Source organism: Notolepis coatsorum (genome assembly GCF_963971535.1).
Source record: "Notolepis coatsorum genome assembly, chromosome: 2".
Taxonomy (NCBI): domain Eukaryota; kingdom Metazoa; phylum Chordata; class Actinopteri; order Aulopiformes; family Paralepididae; genus Notolepis; species Notolepis coatsorum.
Window position 1 is genome coordinate 93,128,486 of NC_140166.1, and position 23,201 is coordinate 93,151,686.

At 41.8% G+C, this 23,201-nt stretch overlaps 1 protein-coding gene across 1 annotated transcript in view; it reads right to left on the bottom strand.

Moving 5' to 3' along the window:
- LOC311223466 (protein diaphanous homolog 3-like) overlaps window positions 1–23,201 on the bottom strand; it is a gene marked incomplete at its 3' end in the record, with an annotated part of 594,292 nt that overhangs the window by 20,042 nt on the left and 551,049 nt on the right. The window contains exon 23 of the mRNA XM_084308253.1: window positions 7,024–7,149. Within this exon, the coding sequence (XP_084164379.1) occupies window positions 7,024–7,149 (126 nt within the window). The remainder of the gene's footprint in view (window positions 1–7,023; window positions 7,150–23,201) is intronic.

Consider the following 23,201-nt stretch of genomic DNA (forward strand, 5'->3'; position numbering starts at 1 on the left):
CTTCAAATTCTCTCCTCGTATGTTCTCCATTTCTATTTCCTTCACAATCGTTGTCTCTTCCTTACTTCTCGTGAGCATTTTCCTTTTTAATTACTTTTCGGGTATTTTTTTATCCGTTTTTTCACTCATTTGACCAGGAGCTCTATCGCACGTGTGTTTACCCGTCTGCTCTCATACCGGAAGCCGGGTCCAGCTGCAGCGCCGGAGAATCCTTGCCGTAGCTCGAGGCTACTCGAGTATAGGGTTCAGGTGCAGCTCCGGAGAATCCTGGCCGTAGCTGGAGGCTACTAGAGTACACACAAACAGTGGAGCTTGTTGCGTGGTGGCGATGTCTCGCAGATAATACAAGTACAAGTCTAATTATATAATATATATATATTTTATAAAAAAAAAAATTATATAAAATACATTTTAATTTCTTTTAATCAAAAACGATCGGTATCGGATCGGTATCGGCCGATATGGCTCACGACGATCGGTGATCGCTATCAAAAAACGTGATCGGGGCATCCCTAGTTTGTACTATAGTAGTGTTTGTTGATACTACATTATTGTTTGTTTGTACTATAGTAGTGTTTGTTGGTACTACATTATTGTTTGTTTGTACTATAGTAGTGTTTGTTTGTACTACATTATTGTTTGTTTGTACTATAGTTGTTACAAAGGATCAGATTAAACCGAATATATATATTTATTTATTGATATATATTGCATAGTATTTGTATATCGTTTGATATCCCTTGTATATTCCTTGTACATATACACGGAATATCCCTTTAGCCTACTACAGACCATAATATTTCATTCTCCTATTGGACAGCGGTCCACCGGCGCCAGGGACCGGCCTCCGGAGTCAGGTTCAAAGTCACCGTCAAGACATGTCTGGACATGCCCGGCCTTGCCCAGGGATACGCGACAGAAATGAGATTGGCACTAGTTTGTTCACCGTGCATATAAATACGGCGCAGGTGAATACAGAAGCACTTAGTCTTACTTAGTCAGAAGTCAAGAGTTACCAATAAGTTGAAGCCTCACCCACGATACAACGTGCGGTGAAGTATGGCCTGTTTGGCCCCAGAATAGAGCATTGAGACCGCGTGCAAATTAATAACTGAATTGTCAGAGTTTGGCGCTATACCGTCGAGTGCGACATATTTCTATTAAGTCAATAATAGTCTATTTGTGTATAGTGTATCGTGCGGCTAAAGTTCTACAGTGACCAGCATCTCCAACGCTTCCTCGTATTAGCTAGAGTTCTTATCCAGGCTGGGCTGACCACATGGCGCTTTCACCCGAGGAGACCTAGACGAGAACCGTATGGACATGGACACTGGATTAATCTACCCGACGACTACATAGCCCTTTGCGGCTGGAATATATTTGCTTTGGTCCTGTGATTTATGGAGCGGATAATCGCCGACGCCTGCACGTGTTGGATTTACCCCGCGAGGAGTCAAGTCGAGTCGGCGCCTCAGAGAGCATGAGGCCGACTAGCTTTCTTCACTGTGGAGCTACAGTCTACGGAGAACAGCTGTATTCGTCTGTGGATCAAGAGGCTATTGCACCGGCTCCTGTACCTGGAGTCTCCTTAGTCATCGTTGACCAGACTCTCTACTACCGACAGATCTTCTACCCCTGCTGGCTTACAACCAGGGGGACCCTTCCAGTATCTCCCGCTATATTACTAGTGTACCATAGATATAATTCCCTAAGATTCAGGTTGTATAATTACCTCCTGCGTAACCAGATAATGGACATTCATTGTTGATTTGCCTACGCATATTCCTTTGCCTTACAAGTGCATTCAAAGAATAATGTAAAGTATCTTATGTACCTTTTGCTCCATTAAATACTTGATTATACCTTTGTGTGGAACCGATTTCATTGTGGGAAGTGTTCATCATATTCATATATCGTGTACTGTATGGCCAGTAATTAAAGTACATAAAGCGGTAGTGGTTTAATGATACCATACTTATCAATACAGTCAGGGAATTGTACCCCTCAGTTACAATAGTAGTGTTTGTTGGTACTATATTAGTGTTTGTTTGCACTATAATATTGTTTGTTTGTACTATAATATTGTTTGTACTATATTATTGTTTGTTTGCACTGTAGCATTGATTGTTCATTTATATATATTTGTTCAATGTTTTCTATGCTGGGGGGTCTAGGGGGGAGGGTGGTTGATCTGGGACAATGGGGGGCAGGAGTGTTGTGTATGTGGTGTCCTGGGGGGTAGGACAGGGGAGGGTGGTTGTGGATGTGGGGGATGTGGTGTCCTGGCAGGGGGGTCTAGGGGGGAGGGTGGGTGAGCTGGGGCAGTGGGGGGCATGAGTGTTGTGGATGTGGTGTCCTGGCAGGGGGGTCTATGGGAGGGTGGGTGAGCTGGGCCAGTGGGGGGCAGGAGTGTTGTGGATGTGGGGGAGGTGGTGTCCTGGCAGGGGGGTCTATGGGAGGGTGGGTGAGCTGGGCCAGTGGGGGGCAGGAGTGTTGTGGATGTGGGGGAGGTGGTGTCCTGGCAGGGGGGTCTATGGGAGAGTGGGTGAGCTAGGGCAGTGGGGGGCAGGAGTGTTGTGGATGTGGGGGAGGTGGTGTCCTGGCAGGGGGGTCTATGGGAGGGTGGGTGAGCTGGGGCAGTGGGGGGCAGGAGTGTTGTGGATGTGGTGTCCTGACAGGGGGGTCTATGGGAGGGTGGGTGAGCTGGGCCAGTGGGGGGCAGGAGTGTTGTGGATGTGGGGGAGGTGGTGTCCTGGCAGGGGGGTCTATGGGAGGGTGGGTGAGCTAGGGCAGTGGGGGGCAGGAGTGTTGTGGATGTGGTGTCCTGGCAGGGGGGTCTATGGGAGGGTGGGTGAGCTAGGGCAGTGGGGGGCAGGAGTGTTGTGGATGTGGTGTCCTGGCAGGGGGGTCTATGGGAGGGTGGGTGAGCTGGGGCAGTGGGGGGCAGGAGTGTTGTGGATGTGGTGTCCTGGCAGGATTACTGTTTTCTAAATTGGGGAGGCTTTTAATCGTCAAGGTAAGAGGATTTTAAGTCATGGTATCCATAAACTTCAATCGGTTCAGATCCTTTGAAGGAATGAGAATATCAACAAACCTGTAGGGAACGTCAGGGTACTGTCCTGCCTCACTTCCAGTGATGAAGCTAAGCTATGCTAACGGAGCGTCTGTTCCCAAAGCTAAATGCACGCACAGAGACAAAAAAGGTATGTATATTCTTGTCTAACTCCAGGGAAGATGTTAAATAAGCTAATTTCCCAAAATGTTGGAGTTATCCTTTAAAAGAGCCACATCAACCTGTTTGTTTTTCATCAGTGTAAGCATGCTTTTGCGTTTGTGTTGTTTATTTAGTCCCTGTGGTTGCGTTTGTTTAAATGCTATGTTCATTTTCTTTTTGAAGAATGTTAATTGAAAAATTCAATAAAGAACTATATTAATATATTTTTTTAATAAAACCTCCTGTAAAGAACAGCTGAGCAGCTAGCGAGTGTTGTTAATATTTAGTGTGAAGTGGAAGCAGGGTTAATGACGATGCAGAGATAAACACATCACAACTACCTTGTCTTCATCACTAGAAGCCCCTGCAGATCAAACATGATCAAAACGTCCTGCTGACACGTCCCACGCTGGCCGTGGGGAAAGAAAAGGCCCCGACAACTAGCAGTACCCTGTTTACTTGTTGCCGTAATGAGACAGCCAGGACATGTGGCAGAGACAGTGATAATCATTCCATTAAACGTCCTTAAATGATGTTGAACCTCTGGAATATTTTAATCCTATGGAGTCAAAAACCCATTTAAAGTGTATATCCAGAAGCAATTGCAATGATAGTGCTTCTACGTGTGTGTGTGTGTGTGTGTGTGTGTGTGTGTGTGTGTGTGTGTGTGTGTGTGTGTGTGTGTGTGTGTGTGTGTGTGTGTGTGTGTGTGTGTGTGTGTGTGTGTGTGTGTGTGTGTGTGTGTGTGTGTGTGTGCGTCTGCGTGTGTGTGTGCGTGTGCGTTTAATTTATGATGTAGTAGAAAAGACTCACGCACATCCCAAATGTAGTCACGGGTGCTAGACTCGAATTAGATCTGTAATGTTTGTGGAAGAAAAGTCTGCACACCGTCTAGTGTTCCCAAGTTTTAATGTACTTGAACACAACGTTTCGGCCTGTGGCCTTTTTCAAGTGTCAACGACATGTGAAAAGGGGTGGGGTATATATACATATACAAATTAAAGGTCAAGGTTGAGCCAGGTCAATCAATTAGCCTATAGGCTACACATTTACAGACCATATTGCAGCTCAAGTGCCTAGAACATATGGTACATAGTAACAATAACAGTAGTACGGTAGTTTAGTAGTTACATGTGACACACCTTCACATGCCAAAATTGAGAAAATATATAATAAGAAAACTTAAAAAAACAGACAAATTAATTAAAAAAACACAAAATCAGGACAGAATGTGTGTATTTACAGGAAGGGTTTAATGTCAAACTCTTCATTCAGTCCAAGAGGGGCCATAGTCTGCAGGGTGTGAATATGGTAGGTCTCTCTCTGCAAAAGTAGTTTGCCATGGTCTCCTCCTCTCGCTGGTCTCTCTACCTTTTCAATGCCTGTGTATCTTAATGTGCTGATATTGTGTCCTGCCTGTCTAAAGTGTACTGCAACCGGGTTATGTTCATCACCACATCTGATGTTGCTGCGGTGTTCGCTGATGCGTATTTTGAGTTGCCGGTTGGTTTTACCTACATAGCACAGGCCACAAGGGCATTTGATTAGGTAGATGACATGAGTGGAGCTACAGGTGATGAAGCCACGGACTCTGAGGGTTTTACCATTACGTGGATGTGTGTAAGTCTTACTCTTAAGAGTATAGCCACACTGTGCACAGTTACCACACTTATAGTTCCCATCCGGGGTGTTATCTAGGAACGTGGGTCTGTGAGCCGTGGGTGGGCTATAGGATCTCACTAGTTGGTTTCTCAGGTTGGGGGGGCGTTTGTAAACTACGGCAGGAGGTTCCTTGAAAACAGCTTGGAGTTTGGGATCAGAGTTGATGATGTGCCAATGTTTATGTAGGATCTTTTTTAATTCAAAAACTACAGGAGAGTATGTAGTGCAGCACAGTGGGGACTGGTCCTTAGTGGGTCTAATTCTAGGTTGTAGGCATTCGTCCTGTGTGGCCACATCAAAGCGGTTAGCAGCTTTATCTATCCATTCTGTAGGATATCCTCTCTCCTGTAATCTCCTGCTCAGGTCTGTGGACTGTCTCTGATATAGACTATCGAGACTACAGATTCTCCTGGCTCGGTGAAACTGGCTGACCGGGAGGCTCTTAATGAGGTGGGTGGGATGGAAACTGTCACCCCGTAGTAAGGTGTTTCTGTCAGTAGGTTTACGAAATAAATCAGTATGTATAGTATTCCCCTCCTTGATAACCAAAACATCTAAAAAGCTGATGCTGCTAGAGCTGGCCTCCAGAGTGAAGTTCAAATTGGAGTTAGCTGCGTTGAGATATTTATGAAATGCCTCCAGTGACTCTTCACTCCCTGTCCAAATAATGAAAATGTCATCAATGTAGCGCTGATATAAGCGCGTTTAATTTATGATACCACAACCTTGAGTATCGCAAACAGCTGCAACTACATGCATCATTATGATCAACTACATGCATCATTATGATCTAAAAAGCTATAAAACCAACACAATAAATGTGTTTTAATTAATTATCAATATATGCATACATGTAAAGGAGCATCCGATAATGGGGCTGTAAAGTACTTAACAACGGAGCCCTGGGTAAAGTCATACAATCTATACAGATTCATTAGTATCATTATGTGATAACAGTCTTACAGCCTCTGTGGTGCCTTTCTCAAGCCAGACCGGTTGAAGAGATTAGTCCCGCCCACCTTGATTGTTTTGACAGCCTAGACCAGTGGCTCTCAACCGGTTTTGGGTCAACGGCCCCCTATTTGACATCCATGTCCCATAACGCCCCTCCCCCCCCTCCCTATCTGCCATCCATGTCCCATAACACCCCCCCATCCCCCCCCCCCTCCCTCCCTATCTGCCATCCAGGTCCCATAACACCCCCCTCCATATCTGCCATCCAGGTCCCATAACGCCCACCCGTTTCTGCCGTCCAGGTCCCATACAGCTCACTATCTGCCATCCAGGTCCCATAGCGCTCCCTCAACCTCCTACACCCAATGGAAATTCATATTTGTCTCTCAATGTTATGATTGCTTTCTGTTTTATCATGGGTATGTTTCTATTTGGCTCAGTTTGTTGGGTCAATCAAGCATGTCGGTGTCAAATTAAGGATTCTAATAATGTTTAAATGGTCAAATACAATCTGAATTTTGTCTTTTTTACTACCAAGTGAATACATTAAACATTACAGCAAGTAAACCTTTTCACACTTTCCCCGTTTCTGGATTTTGGATGTTGATTGTGCTCAATGCATGTAGGCTCCTCTCTGGTTCCAGTAACACCCCTTTTGATAAACCCTACGCTAGACAAATGTGGCCATGCAGCCGTGTCTGGCCGCTCTGTTTACTGGACTCTCCAAGGTGTTTAACAGAAGGAGTATCGTGAGTTGGACTGTCTTGGGCCTCACCGCGGGCGAGTCACCGCAACCTATCTTGAGAGCTGATTGGCCAACTAAACTAAACACTTTCATCAAGTTAGTGCCCTCACAAAGTCTCCTCCCAGATCCCAACAGTGACATTCTGACCTTCCACGCTCTGCGATGACACATTGCATTCATGCAAAATCCATCTCCAGTGAACAATATCTGTGCACTACTACCCACTGTGAGCCTGGGCCTGTGTGCATGTGTATGTGCATGTGCGTGTGTGCGGGTGCATATGTGTGCGTATGTGCGTATGTGTGTGTGTGTGTGTGTGTGTGTGTGTGTGTGTGTGTGTGTGTGTGTGTGTGTGTGTGTGTGTGTGTGTGTGTGTGTGTGTGTGTGTGTGTGTGTGTGTGTGTGTGTGTGTGTGTGTGTGTGTGTGTGTGTGCATGTGGAAAGGATATTGCCATTTTGGTGAAGAACATGTCGCTGGGATCGTCTGGGGAGGAGAAGGTCTCTAGGTCTCTCTCCAGCTGCACCAGCTGTCTCTCCATCTGCCTCAGGCTCTTCTCCAGATTCTCTGCTGACACTGGGACACACACACACACACAAACACACACACACACACACCACACATCCACGTGTGCACACACACACACACACACACACACACACACACAGACACACACACACACAAAGAGAAAAATGTGAAGAAAGCAGCGACACGTCAACTCCAGGTGAAATCAAAATCACAATTATCAGGCTTTAGAAGATCCATTGAGAGCAACAAGCAGGGGATGCAAGAGAAACTACTTCAATAGATTGTGTTTACGCCACAACTAAACTAACCACGACTGAGGAGAGCATACATTCACTGATGATACCCACGCTATACAGATTGTCCTTATAAAACACTTCTTGTATGAGTGTTTGAGTGCTTTCACACCTACGGTCAGCCTTTCATTGGACATAAGTTTGAAAGCTTAACGAACATACAGTATGTGAACACAAACAATCCTCACTTTGGCTTGTCCAGATACGACGTTTCCCAAATCACTCTTGGTGATTAAGTATGTGCTACCGTCTCTGCTATTTTCACCTGAATGTTATGTATGTATTTTCTTTTGTATCATAACATTAGTTTCAGTGTATTTTCAGCAATCCGCTTCATTGAATGGACACTATTTTGGGTTGTTTGGTCTGATTGCTTTCTCAAAGGGTTTCTCTCCAGGGTTAGTTTGGACTGAGACCACCTCTAAACAAGTTGTTTGGACCTGAACTTCATGCCGGTGTTCAACCCAAACAAACAAAATCAAGGGGGGTAAACGCTCCAGGGTTCCATTCAAGCAGACTAAACAAGGCTGCTACGAAAGCTCCCTCTGTGAGTGTGGGACTAGAAACCTTAAAGAGGACATATTATGGACACTGGGTTTCCCTTAGTCTTTGCATGGGCTTGGCAGTCTTACATGTTACTCGTCACAACAGGCAATCAATTAGCTTAGTCGTGTTTTTGAGCCGAAAACACGGTTTAGTTAATGTACTGTTTGTAAAGAGAGCAAGAGCGAGATAGAGACAGAGAGTTAATGTACTGTCCAGTTTGTAAAGAGAGCGATAGCAAGAGATAAGAGATAGTTTTTAAGTACATTAACAGCTGACTCGTTATATCAGGCTCATAGTCTGACTAGTGAGTTAATTTCTTCCAAGTTTGGACTCATGTGACCAGACAGAGACAGTAACTAGTAATTATTACAGTATAAGGGAAACGTATACAAGCCATGAAGGCAGCGTGTGTTTGAGGATAGAGTACAGCGGAAATAACCCTGAGAATGAAACGAAGACTGTGGGTTGTAGGGATGGGCGTGAGTAATATATTACTCCAGTACTCACCGTTTCAACTGAACGAGTGGTTTTCGAGGGTACTCGATTTTAAGTTTGTTTGTGCCAATGAAACAGAGAGCTCACTCTGAAGGCATGAGTTGTTGCAGGAAGACTATGCTGCTAGTACCACAAACTGTTTGTTGTGTTGGAATACAGCTAGCTTGGTGTTATCTAAGGCAGCGGTTCTCAACCCTAGGGTGCCGCAGAGAGCTGCCAGGGGTGCCTTGATATTTTTTATAATTTTTTTTAAATAATTTTTGGATTACAGAAAATTATCACTAAAGTGCTATCTGTTGCAGCTGCACTGTTTTCCATGAAAATACCATATTTGGATAAGTTTGACCATTTCTCAAAATCTGAAAATGAGTATTTAATAAAACACAGAAAAGGATCACCAAGTTACTCTGGATACAATTTTTTTTTACAGACAACATTGAGACAAAGTTCCCTGACACATCTCCATCCAAACTCTTGGAAGAACTCATTGAAATCTCATCTGATACCACCTGGAGAGCTAGTTTCAGAGTGTGGTGCTGAGTACCAAGTATCTCATGATGCAGCAGTTAAGGTGTTGATACCATTCAGCACCACATATCTGTGTGAAGCTGGCTTTTCATCCATGACAGCTCTGAAAACAAAATATAGGGCCAAGTTGAGCCTTGAGGATGACATGCATGTTGCCTTGTCAAAGATCTCCCCACGTATTGACCGTATTATTAGCCAGCAGCAGCAGACCTCGCATTGAGCTATAAATGTCCACTGAGTGAACAAGTGCTTATTTTCTGTATTTATTTATATTTTTTGAGAAATGGTAACTTGGTGTCCTTTTCTGTATTTAAAAACAATTAGGGCTGTCAGTTTATCGCGTTAATTAGATAAATTAATTACACAGCAAATTATCGCGTTATGAAAATTAACTCAAAATGAATTACAAACTATTTTCTTTTTTTTATAATATTTTGTTTGTATCTCATTCATTCCATAAGAATGTAGAATATGGGGAGCTCCAGTAGCTCACCACGTACCGCGAGTGCTATTTCAGCGCCGTGGACAACCGTGCTCGTCACGGATCTGGGGCTGAGCGCGTTCGAATCCCGGACGGCAGCCGTGCCTTTCCCAGAGTGTCTTCCCCCCCATCTGAACCCTTTCAGCCTGCTTCTGTCGGTCGAACTTGACCAAGTATGAATGCGATGAAAAAGCGATAAACGCTAAAAAGAACCAGCTGACTGGTCAAAGTTAAAAAAAAAAAAAAAAAAGTAGAATACACATTTTCAGATTTTTTTTTTAATATGGTCCATTTGCATGTTCTTGGTATCTGATTCTAGGGACATCTATGAATCTCAGGGAATGTATTCCCAGTGTCAGAAATACTGTGGGCTAGATCCACAAATAATGGATTGCAAGGTGCAAGTTGCACCCTTACTTACAATTCATTATGAATTGAAAATGGGGGACCCTGATGTAAACAAGATGAAAGTCTTTCTCTAGTCTGCATCCCCTTAACAATTGTGTGTATTGAGCCGTACTGTATTGTACCCATTCTGCAATCTGTTAACATTTTCATTCAATCAATCAATATGTGCGGTGATTGATTGAATGAAAATTTTATTTTGAGTAAATTGTAATGAACCAAATGAGAATATCAATAATTTTTTTTTTATCTTTGACTGAATAACACCATGCTCAAATTGACCAGACCTGAAAAATCTAAGCAAATTAATAGATGGAAGATGATTAAACAGAATGTTTTGTAGATACAGTACTGAATTCTGTCATCCGGACACATGCAATTTGAAATATGATTATATAATATAGAATATCAGGCATACAATGGTTATGCGATTAAAATGTGATTAATTAGATTAATTAATTACAAATCCTGTAATTAATTTGATAAAAAAATTGAATCGCCTGACAGCACTAAAAGAAATACATGATTTTCTGTTTTTGAGAAATGATCAAATGTATCCAAATATGCTATTTTTATGGAGAACAGTGAAGCTGCAACAGATAACACTTTAGTGATCCTCTTCTGTATTTAAAAAAATATATACATGATTTTCAGTTTGAGAAATGGTCACACTTATCCAAATATGCTATTTTTATGGAAAAGTGTGCAGCTGCAACAGATAGCACTTTAGTGATAATTTTCTGTAATTTTATTTAAAGAAATATGCTATTTGATTTACTACTACAAGCAGTGTAATGTCAACAGTACTAAGCCATTTAGACCTGAAACACTTGTTAATAATGCATTATATAGCCTGCATATACACACAAATGTGTTTCCCGGTTTCTTAAATAAACATTATTTTGAAAGCAAGCACTTTTGTCATCATTGTAGCAAAAAAGACAGGACCGGAAAAGCCTTTATCGTATGTAGGGGTGCCCTGGAATATTTGATTGAACACAGGGGTGCCTTGGCAGCATAAAGGTTGAGAACCCCTGATCTAAGGGATGGAAACGGCTATTGATACGAATGCCGTTCCATGAGTGGAGAGACCTGCTGCAGACAGAGTGGAGGTAATGTAATTATTACAAACGGTAACTGTTTTGAGTGCCAATAATATGCATTGAGTATCAGGTATATTGCTGTGCATTATGTCCATGGAGTGAGACATACAATCTGTAATGTCTGTGTGTGAGTGTGTTATTACTGCTGCCATGCACTTTACTATGTGTTCTAAACATAGATTTCCAAGTACCAACAAATACTTGAGTATTACTCAAGGAATTCATGCGAGTACGATAGAGAAAGAGCGAGATATATATAGAGAGAGATATAGAACGAGAGCGAGAGAGAGAGAGGAGAAAGCACAGCATTTAGCTGTGGTTGAGTTACATTGACTTAGTTTGAACTAGTGGGGGACCGCAAACAGAATGAAGAAAATCTGTCTTGAAAAGTTGTCAATTGTCTGAATCACAACAAGAAAATTATAAATAAAATATTCAGCCTATTGCAATGTTCGACGACCCTGCCGTGTTATTAGAGTGTATATTAGTTGTCATTCATTCATTCATGATTTTAGGGACATTTTAAAAAGGGGATGGGAAATAACCAGCACATTACTAGAGTGCAGTTGACAAGTTGGCATTGTTCTCTGCTAGCTTTTTTCTCCAGAGCAAAAGAGAAACCGCTGAAACCTTGCCTTGCGCTTTCTCCAGGGCATTCCTCTGACCAAAACATGTGCTACTTCTTGCATGTGTGTTTGGTGACAAAATGTAGTTTGAAGACCAGATAGACTTGTCAGGGATTCCCTCCTGGTGAAATATCTTGTAGTGTATAAACCCCTGTATCTGATCAGTCATGAAACCACAACGACATCACGACAACATACAGTACATAAAGTGAGTGGTGTCACGTGAACAGTAGTAGCGACAACAACGTTAGCGTTAGCGTTAGCTAGCGTTAGCTTGCCTCAACGACTACCGCCCTGTAGCTCTCACCTCCATAGCCATGAAGTGCTTTGAGAAGCTAGTAAAGGGCTACATCTGCTCCTCCCTCCCCATCAACATGGACCCCCTGCAATTTGCATACCGCCCCAACAGGTCCACGGAGGACGCCATATCCCATGTGCTGCACACAGCAGCATCACACCTGGACAAGAGGCAGGGGAACTATGTGAGAATGCTATTCATCGACTACAGCTCGGCATTCAATACCATAGTCCCCTCCATACTCATAGCCAAGCTCAGGGACCTGGGCTTGGGCTATGACCTCTGCCAGTGGGTCTTGGACTTCCTGACTGGCAGACCCCAGGTGGTGAGAGCAGGCAACTGCACCTCCTCATCCATCACCCTCAACATAGGGGCCCCCCAGGGCTGTGTTCTGAGTCCCCTCCTCTACTCCCTGTACACACACGACTGTGTGGCTCAGCGGAGTAGCAATACAATCGTCAAATTTGCTGACGACACAGTGGTGGTGGGCCTGATCTCTGCCAACGACGAGAGGGCCTACCTGGAAGAGGTCAAGGTCCTGGCGGGATGGTGCCAGGAAAACAGCCTCTCCCTGAACGTCAGCAAAACAAAGGAGATGATTGTGGACTTCAGGAGGTCGGGGGTCAAGGACTACAGCCCCCTCAGCATCGACGGGGCACCGGTTGAGAGAGTCAACAGCTTTAAGTACCTCGGAGCCTACATATCCGAGGACTTGACATGGACCACACACATTAACAGTGTTGTGAAGAAGGCACGACAACGCCTCTACTTCCTCAGGCGCCTAAGGAAGTTCCAAGTCAGCCAGAAGATCCTTAAGAACTTCTACTCATGTACAATAGAGAGCATCTTGACCGGCAACATCACCTCCTGGTTTGGGAATAGCACTGCACAAGACCAAAGCAGACTACAAAGAGTGACACGTTCAGCCGAACGCACAATTGGAGGGGGGCTCCCCACCCTCCAGAACATTTACTACAAGCGTTGCAAGGGCAAGGCTAAGAGAATCATTAAAGACTCCAGTCACCCGAACAACTGCCTCTTTGAACTGCTGCGGTCAGGCAAGCGATACAGGAGTCTCAAGGCGAGCACAGAAAGACTCAGAAGAAGCTTCTATCCCCAGGCCATCAGGCTGCTAAACGAACAATGAATGAACACTACACAACAACAACCACCAAACGCACATAGCACACACATCCACACGCACACACTCACTTTAAACAAACACACTGTAGCACCCACTCCACACACTTATAGCACACACCCACTTTAAACAAACACACTGTAGCACCCACTCCCCACACTTTATATTTATGGATGAAGGATTGCACTACAACTCGTACACCTTACTGTAAATTGTACCTAAAATTGTACCTCATCCCATTTCTGCTTTGCACTAGATAGTACTGTACATTAGTACACTGCATAGTATTGTGTATTGTATATTATATGGTAACTCAGAACATTGTACATATGTCTATACCGAACACTGTGACCTCATTTTCTTCTTCTAAATTCATGCTATATTATGTTATTATGTTATTTGATACTATCTTGTCTAGCACAGTCTCTGGAGCGTAACAGTAAGAAGCATTTTGTATGAAAGTATTCTGTACTTCTGTATGACAACTATTAAAGAACTTGAACTTGAACGTGAGTGAACTTGTCAGCTGTGTGGAGTTATTTTAAGCTCAAATAAGACCTCTACACTATCCAGCCGCTCCAGTGTTTAGACATTTACACTACCCAGCCACTCCAGTGCTTAGAACTCTACACTACCCAGCCACCCTAAAATAAATTCTAAACTGAGATGAAGATGTAGGAGATTTACAGTAGGGGGTCTGATATACAACCCAACTACAAACCTGTGCACCCAGGCTCATTGTGATCTTGTTGTCATAATGGTTTCTGCAGATAAAGGGGCACATTGCCCTGTTTTACAGACTTATGTCAGAGGTATCCAATGTTAAAATCATCGTTCCATGTTGGTCCATAGCTGTAGAATACGTCCAGTGACATGTTTTAATTTTCTATGTATTGATCTTTTACTGAAATGTTATTTTACTGTACTTTGCCTATTGCCTTACTTTTATTACTGTTGTCTTATTAATGTGATGCTTTATTTTTAGTACCCGGAGCTGCTAACTGGCTAACGTTATGAGAGCTAACGTTGCTACCTGCTGTACCCGGAGCTGCTAACTGGCTAACGTTATGAGAGCTAACGTTGCTACCTACTGTACAAGTGCATTGGTTTAGTGCACTTCCTACTTCCTACTTCCGGTTGCTGCTAAACAAGTACAAGTGCATTGGTTTAGTGCATTTCCTACTTCCTAACTGGCTAACGTTATGCGAGCTAACGTTGCTACCTACTGTACAAGTGCATTGGTTAGTGCACTTCCTACTTCCGGTTGATGCTAAACAAGTACAAGTGCATTGGTTTAGTGCATTTCCTACTTCCTAACTGGCTAACGTTATGAGAGCTAACATTGCTACCTACTATACAAGTGCATTGGTTTAGTGCACTTCCTACTTCCGGTTACTACTGAACGGACGTGTTTGTGCGGACCTGTTCTCCCAAACTTTCTTGACTGTTTTCATTTTTACGTTATTTTTTCTTTTAAAAAAACATTTTTTAACCATTGATCTTAACTGATCACTGTTAATTTATTGCTTTTATTGTTATATATGCCTATGTTTGTGTACAGCACTTTGAGCTACATGACATGTATGAAAGGTGCTTTATAAATACTTACTTCCTGACTTACTGACTTACTGACTTACTGACTTACTTACTTACTTACTTACTTACTTACTTACTTACTTACTTACTTACTTACTTACTTACTTACTTACTTACTTACTTACATGAAGCACTTTTTACATCATGTATTGTGATAGAGCTAACAATGCCAAACTGTTAACAGGTGAATACACCATATGTCCTGGAGAGAAGCACTCAACTCAACGTTCTGTTGAGAGTTGGTCATGGTTGACAAGTCAAGCTAGCAAGATAATATAGCATAGGGGTGGACGGTATAAACGGTATACGGTATAAACGGTATTAATTTGCTCTACGGTATGGATTTTGACTATACCGTGTAACCGGTAGAGCAGCTCTAAAATAGCAATGACGTCATGTAACCACAGCGCGACTATTTCAATCGCATTTGCCCCTAAAAATAGATAGAATTAGTCATAGATAATAGATATGTGCAAACTGGAAAAAGTTATTTAGGAGACTTCGCGCAGTGGGCGTGTCAACACGCAATTGTCATTTCATAATAAACACATATCACCGCGGCGCACAGCAAGTTTCAATTTCAGTTCCTGGCATTTTTAACCGGTGGAGAAAGGTATGAGATGTCCCTATCGTTTTTCTTATATGAATTATTCTACGTTAATAAAACATACCTAGTGATCAACTACAGTTTGCTGTAAACATTATGATATGCGTGTAGTGTTATGATAACGACGGCTGCAGCGGGAGCCGGGAGGACGGCTGCAGCAGTGGATTTGCGAATAGCATGCAGCTGCAGAGCCGCAGAGCCAGCGGCGCTTTCAGCTGAAAGCTGTGACCAGACCTGAAAGCACCGCTGGCTCTGCGGCTCTGCAGCTACAAAATCTAGCATCCAGCCCGGCTGTTTGCAATGGGAGCAGCACGGACTCGGGACTTATTTTATTTGGAATATAATGACTTTATACGCAAAAGTAGCCTAGTTTTAAGTTAAAATATTATAAATCTACATGCCTTGAGGATGTCATTCTTTATATAGCCTGCCTATCAGGCAAAAAAAATGATTCTAACGGAAACACTGATACCGTGATATATACCGTTACCGTATATGCTTCAAATTATACCGTGATATACATTTTAGACCATACCGTCCACCCCTAGCATATGGTTGAAAATTACCCTGACAAAAACAGATAAGCTGCTTAGTTTTTTAAATAGCTTCACATTTCTCTTCATCTCTAAATACATGTATTATGAGTAAAAAAATTACTTAAGTGTAGTAGTTAAGCTGCTCACTGAATATAAAGTTACACCCCACTGGCTACCAGGGACATACTGTAGTGTAGCAGACGTGCACTGCAACCCTGCCCAAGCCCGACGGGGCCCTACCCGACCCGACAGGTTCGGGCTGGGTAGGGCTTTGTTTTTAAATAAATAATTCGGGCTCGGCCGGGCCGGGCAGTGCCCTCTTTAAAAAAAAAAGAAATTTTATTGCGTTTTTTATTTTTATTTTTTGCTCGCTATACTCATATAACTAGGGTTATAGGATAACCTTAAGTTTCTGTTTCATTTTCGCGTAACATAGTGCTGTCATCAGAGAGTGAAAGCCTTGTGTCTGAGGTGTCAAGATGTATTAGTTAACAGATAACATTGGATGTAATTACCGCAGCCTGGAGGGAGAACTCGAGCGGAGCGCTGCAGGTGGACGATGAACAAATTAACCAGTCAACCAGACCGAAGTGGCATAGGTTGAAGTTGGAATATAGCCAGTTGGCGAACATTTTAATTTGTCCTTGGATGTATGTAGCCGGTTGGCGAAGTTTTGTTAACGATGTTCAACGCGTTGCTGACATCAACACAGCGAAGTGGTGAGTGACGAGTCTAATTATTAATATTTGCTGGTGTGTTCTGTTGTGCTTTCATTATATAATAAATGTTGCTGTGCTCGAAAAATCTGATTTCTATTTTCTGTTTGTTTGTATAGTGACTGAGTAGGCTATTGTGTCGTGTGTGTGTGTGTGTCAAATAAGATTCAAGTGTGTGAGTCAACGCAAGCGCTGGGAAATATAATTTGCGAAAAAGGCTATAGAATGGTTGTTAGTTTTCAGCATGATATGTGTTATTTAGTTAGACCTATAAGAAATGTTCGTTTTTGTTTAATATTAAACAGTATTAATAAACTAAAATAAAATGTAGTTAATATATAAACAGTGTTTAGAATATTTAAAACAAAAAAATTATAAAATTTTTGGCTATATAATTAATGTTTCTTTAGTTTTCACTATCTGTTATTTAGGTAGACCTATTGAACATTTTCATTTTTGTTTATTTATTAAGTTCATATAAAACCGTGTTTCGAATATAAAAAAAAAAAGAAATGTAATAATAATAATAATAATAATTTTTTTTCAGGTTTTCACGCGGGCTAGGGCTTAAAATATTATTTACAGTCGGGCTTATTTTCGGGCATGGCCTGAAGTTCACGGGCTCGGGCTGGGCACGGGCTTCATTTCAAGGCCCTTGCAGACCACTAGTAGCAGTGTGTCCCATTAATTACCTAGACTGTGGTGGCCCGCCACAGTTGTATAATGAACGGAACAAAAATGTAATACATTTTTTTTCTTTTTTATATAAAGTATAAAGTTATTTTATTTTTATTTTTTTTACAGTTTTTTTTTAATATAAAGTTTGCCTATAGGGATGTTTCAGTAGTATTGACAGTGGTAGTAGTCGTAATAGTAATCCAGTATATATTTTTATTTTCTAAAAAATAACCACTTTTGCTTCATTTCTTTGGTGGCTCAAATAAATGTATGCTCTAGTCCAGTGGTTCCCAAACCTCTCCTCAAGACACCCCAGCCGTTCCATGTATTTGTTAAATTACACCACCAGCACACCTGATTCAACTAATAAAGGGCTAGTTAAGTTGAATCAGGTGTGCTGGTGGTGGAATTGAACAAATACATTGAACGGCATGTGTAACTGAGGGGTACAATTCCCTGACTGTATTGATAAGTATGGTATCATTAAACCACTACCGCTTTATGTACTTTAATTACTGGCCATACAGTACACGATATATGAATATGATGAACACTTCCCACAATGAAATCGGTTCCACACAAAGGTATAATCAAGTATTTAATGGAGCAAAGGGTACATATTATACTTTACATTATTCTTTGAATGCACTTGTAAGGCAAAGGAATATGCGTAGGCAAATCAATAATGAATGTCCATTCTCTGGTTACGCAGGAGGTAATTATACAACCTGAATCTTAGGGAATTATATCTATATCTATGGTACACTAGTAATATAGCGGGAGATACTGGAAGGGGTTCCCCCTGGTTGTAAGCCAGCAGGGGTGGAAGATCTGTCGGTAGTAGAACGTCTGGTCAACGATGACTAAGGAGACTCCAGGTACAGGAGCCGGTGCAATAGCCTCTTGATCCACAGACGAATATAGCTGTTCTCCGTAGACTGTAGCTCCACAGTGAAGAAAGCTAGTCGGCCTCAGGCTCTCTGAGGCGCCGACTCGACTTGACTCCTCGCGGGGTAAATCCAACACGTGCAGGCGTCGGCGATTATCCGCTCCATAAATCACAGGACCAAAGCAAATATATTCCAGCCGCAAAGGGCTATGTAGTCGTCGGGTAGATTAATCCAGTGTACATGTCCATACGGTTCTCGTCTAGGTCTCCTCGGGTGAAAGCGCCATGTGGTCAGCCCAGCCTGGATAAGAACTCTAGCTAATACGAGGAAGCGTTGGAGATGCTGGTCACTGTAGAACTTTAACCGCACGATACACTATACACAAATAGACTATTATTGACTTAATAGAAATATGTCGCACTCGACGGTATAGCGCCAAACTCTGACAATTCAGTTATTAATTCGCACGCGGTCTCAATGCTCTATTCTGGGGCCAAACAGGCCATACTTCACCGCACGTTGTATCGTGGGTGAGGCTTCAACTTATTGGGTAACATACTAAGGGCTAAGGAGGCTTCTATATTCACCTGCACCGTATTTATACGCACGGTGAACAAACTAGTGCCAATCTCATTTCGGTCGCGTATCCCTGGGCAAGGCCGGGCATGTCCAGACACGTCTTGACGGTGACTTTGAACCTGACTCCGGAGGCCGGTCCCTGGCGCCGGTGGACCGCTGTCCAATAGGAGAATGAAATATTATGGTCTGTAGTAGGCTAAAGGGATATTCCGTGTATATGTACAAGGAATATACAAGGGATATCAAACGATATACAAATACTATGCAATATATATCAATAAATAAATATATATATTCGGTTTAATCTGATCCTTTGTAACAGCATGCTTCGAGGAGAGGATTGGGAAGCACTGCAATCTAGTAAATTTTCTGTTTTGAACACAAAGTTCATCATAGATCTAGCCTCTTTATTTTGCTTTCAAAGTGCACCAGATTGATGCATTTAACTTTAAAATGTACACAACAAATCTTTACGGGGGGGGGGGGGGGGGGGCAAGGTTCACCCACCACAGTCTCACAAAATCCTGTGGGAAACACTGAGTGCAGTGAATATGATGTGCAACCACACCCACCCACACCTAGAATATTCTGTTCTATAACCGTATACAATTTGGACCCATCATGAGCATAAGATCAAAATGGTCACCGTGAGGTAAATGGAGTGAGGCTCTATTATGTCCTGACTGTGTGTGCATATACGCACCCACCGATACAACACGTTCTGTGTGGCGCACTCGCGCGCACACACACACACACACACACACACACACACACACACACACACACACACACACACACACACACATCTAGCTGAGAGGAAAGGTCGGGTAGCACTTGTCACTTGGCAGAGAGGAGACACAACGTACTGAGGCAACAAAGAGGAGTTTAAAGCAAACGCACATAATCAGCACAGAGCAGCAGTGAGCCTGACAACTAGCATTATGCCTTTACTTGTTGTTGCTTTGTTGCACTCTCTGCTCCCGATGCCTTTTCTCTCTCCCTTTTCTCTCTCATCTCCCTCTGTCTCTCTTTCCCTCCATCTCATCCCTTCACACACGGCTGGCAGGCACTGAGAGTAAGCATAGAGTGGTCCTCCTGTACTCTAACTAGCATGTGGCACGGCACGAGAAACAATGGAGAACAGTTGATGGACATTAATTATGTTGGTTGAGAGAGAGATATATATAGAGATATATATATAGATGTAGAGATAGAGATAAAGAGATAGAGAGATAAATATATATAGAGATAGATAGAGATATATAGAGATATATAGAGAGAGAAAGCATACAAGTGAATGAGTGAGTGACAGACAGTACGAGAGAGTGAAACATTATTAATATGTTCTACTATTATTACTATTTATATTAGGGATGTCGGATATTATCGGCCTACCGATATTGGCATTAAAATGTGATATTGTAAAATATCGGTATCGGTTTATAACATACATTTATATAACCTTTATTTACCCAGGCAAGCAAGTAAGAACAAATTCTGATTTTATTTATTGTCAAACGTATGCATAATGTTATGTTAATTCCACAACAAGACATATGCAATGTTAATTACCTGAAATTATTCAGTTTTTTTTGGCGGGGGAAACCCTGCATATATCGGTATCGGTTGATATCGGTATCGGAAATTAAGAGTTGGACAATATCGGTATACGTAAAAAAGCCAATATCGAGCATCCCTAATTTATATTATTATATTTCTTCCTGGCTGTACCTCCCCTCCACCCTCACGTCACAATATCACATCTGCATTTCCCCCAAGGGGATTAATGAAGGAACACTTGACTTGACTTGAGAGGTAGATAGAGAGTGAGATGGAGAGATAGAGAGATAGAAAGAAAATGTGTGAGAGGAGATATATATGTTTAGCGAGATAATGGGTGAGAGACTGCATGCGTAAGATATTGTGTGAGAGATGGAATGAGATAGAGTAAGAGACATAATGAGATAGTGAGATACATAATGAGAGACAGTGAAATAATGAACACTTGTGTTGTTAATTACGCTCAATGAAATCATGTAGATGAAACATAGAGATAATGATCACTATTAATCTACATAATTTCATTGAGCTGTAATTAACACACCACAGGGATTCAGTATAATCTGATGACATCACGGGAGGAGATATTCAAAGTGATTGGGTCTCATTCACCAGCGGACTTAAGACAAAAGTTCAGACCAGTCGTAGAGCAGTCGTAAATCGGACAGACTGGTATGCACAGTGTTCTTAAGGGCTTTATTTGGGAGGCATCATGGTGATTTTGTTCATGTCAACTCTACAGGCATCCTTGGAATTAAGTAAGGGATAATGTATAGCTACGAGGTCATTGTCGCAAAATAATTGACCGACACAGAGTTTAAAATACCGAGGCGCAGCGCCGAGGTGTTTTAAACGTCAGTGAAGGTCAATTATTTTGCGACAATGATCGAGTATAGCTATACATTATCCCGCTTATTACATGGCTAACTTACTAACAATATACCTAATTCATCGACAAGACTAGATCAAATGAAGACGCAGTTGTTCTGTGGCTCTGTAAGCCCAAATAAAGTGATTATTATTATCGGCAGTCGGCAGGTCTGTGGTCTGATTGCATGACTGAGTGCAGCTGTGCATATGCTGAGCTGCACTGATACAGTGTTGTAGTGGGCTTGATTGCGAACAGCTGCGCACAGCGGTCATTATTGTCCCACAGCGGTCATTATTGTGTGATAATGGACCTCTGACGCGGGCTATTGACCAATCACAAGCAAGCATTTCGGTGAATGTGAAAACGCCATGTAATAATTAATCATAATAAATGACAATATTTATATGATATTTTTTTACATTTACTCAAGAGGCATTGTGATGTCCGAAAATAAATAAAAACACGACACCAACACTGCAAATGACAGTGGATAAATAAATAAGAACTAAAGCTAATCGCATGGATATAGCTATAGTGGAATAGACTGTATTCATATTTCATATTTATACCGTCTTGTTGCGTGCTCCTGACCACCTGTTCAGCGCACAGCCACACACACACTGTATAGCCTACGTGTGTAATGAATGAACAGTAGGCATATATTATTCTAATTTCTTGTTTCATTAGGAGATAGTAGATACTGTATGCGCTGCCCTATAGTAGTATGTACATAATCTGCATGGCATGTCCACAATCGTTTGAGGTATCAGTCAAGCGTACCACCGCTTACCAATTTCCTACATTTCTCATGCCAGTTTACTACATTTAATGCAGGTCGATGTCAACCAAGCAGCCTTTTGTGTGACACTGGTGTGCAACACCTCTGTGGAGTCTGGTCCGCTTACACCCGACTCTGTGGTGGCCTGTCACACTAAGAATGTACTGTACTGTAGAACTACAGTAGCACTACTATAGTATCTGCACAGTATCTGCAATCTCCTAATAAAATAAGTCATTAGAATAATATAAGCCTAGTGTGTTCATTCATTGCACACGTTAGGGCTGCACGATTCTTGCTAAAATGTGAATCACGATTTTTCTCTCTAAGAATTGAGATCACGATTCTCTCACACGATTCTTATTTTTCATCATCATACGTAAAGTAAAAAATAAATCGTCATAATTTCTAAATGAGATTGCATAGGTCTATGAATCTTGATTGCGATTTTTTTCTCGATTAATCATGCAGTCCTAACACACGTAGACTATACTCGCTTCTGCGTGTATGTGCGTGCGGCAGGTGGCCAGGAGTATGCATACAGTAAGTGGCTCATATTTTAACATCATTCAGTGCATGCATCCAGTGTAGGGATGCTCAATATTGGCTTTTTTACCGATATACCGATATTGTCCCACTCTTAATTTCCGATACCGATATATGGAATAATTTCAGGTAATTGACATTATATATCTCTTGTTGTGGAATTAACACAACATTATGCATACTTTTGATAATACATAAAATCAGAATTTGTTCTTACTTGCTTGCCTGGGTAAATAAAGGTTATAGAAATATAAAAAAAAAAAAAAAAAAAAAAAAATTAAACCGATACCGATATTGTCCTATATCACATTTTAATGCCGATATCGGTCGATAATATCGGTAGGCCGATAATATCGGACATCCCTAATCTTAAGTTTCAATAATAATAAACATTATTTGTCTAGCACCTTTCATACAAGAATTGCAGCTCAAAGTGATTCACAGCAGTAAAATAAACATAAAATGGACATAAAATAGACATAATAAAAGCAGATAGTAAGACAATAGTAAAATTAGTACAGAGAGTAAGAACATAGTAAAAGTGATGCAGAGTAAGAAAAGAGTCAAATTAATGCAGAGGGTAAAAAAGAGTAAAAGTAATGCAGAGCGTAAGACAAAAAGTAAAAGTAATGCAGGTAATAACAATAAGTATGGTTAATTAATTAACTGAATATCATTACACCTGTGGACTAGATTAACCGCATCTTCACACCCAAATGAATAATATTAATGGGTTGAGAACAGGGAACATGTGTTCACCACACTGAACAGAGAATAGCCCACCCTGTTCCCAAGAGGGTTACTGGTTCCCACTTAAAACACACCTT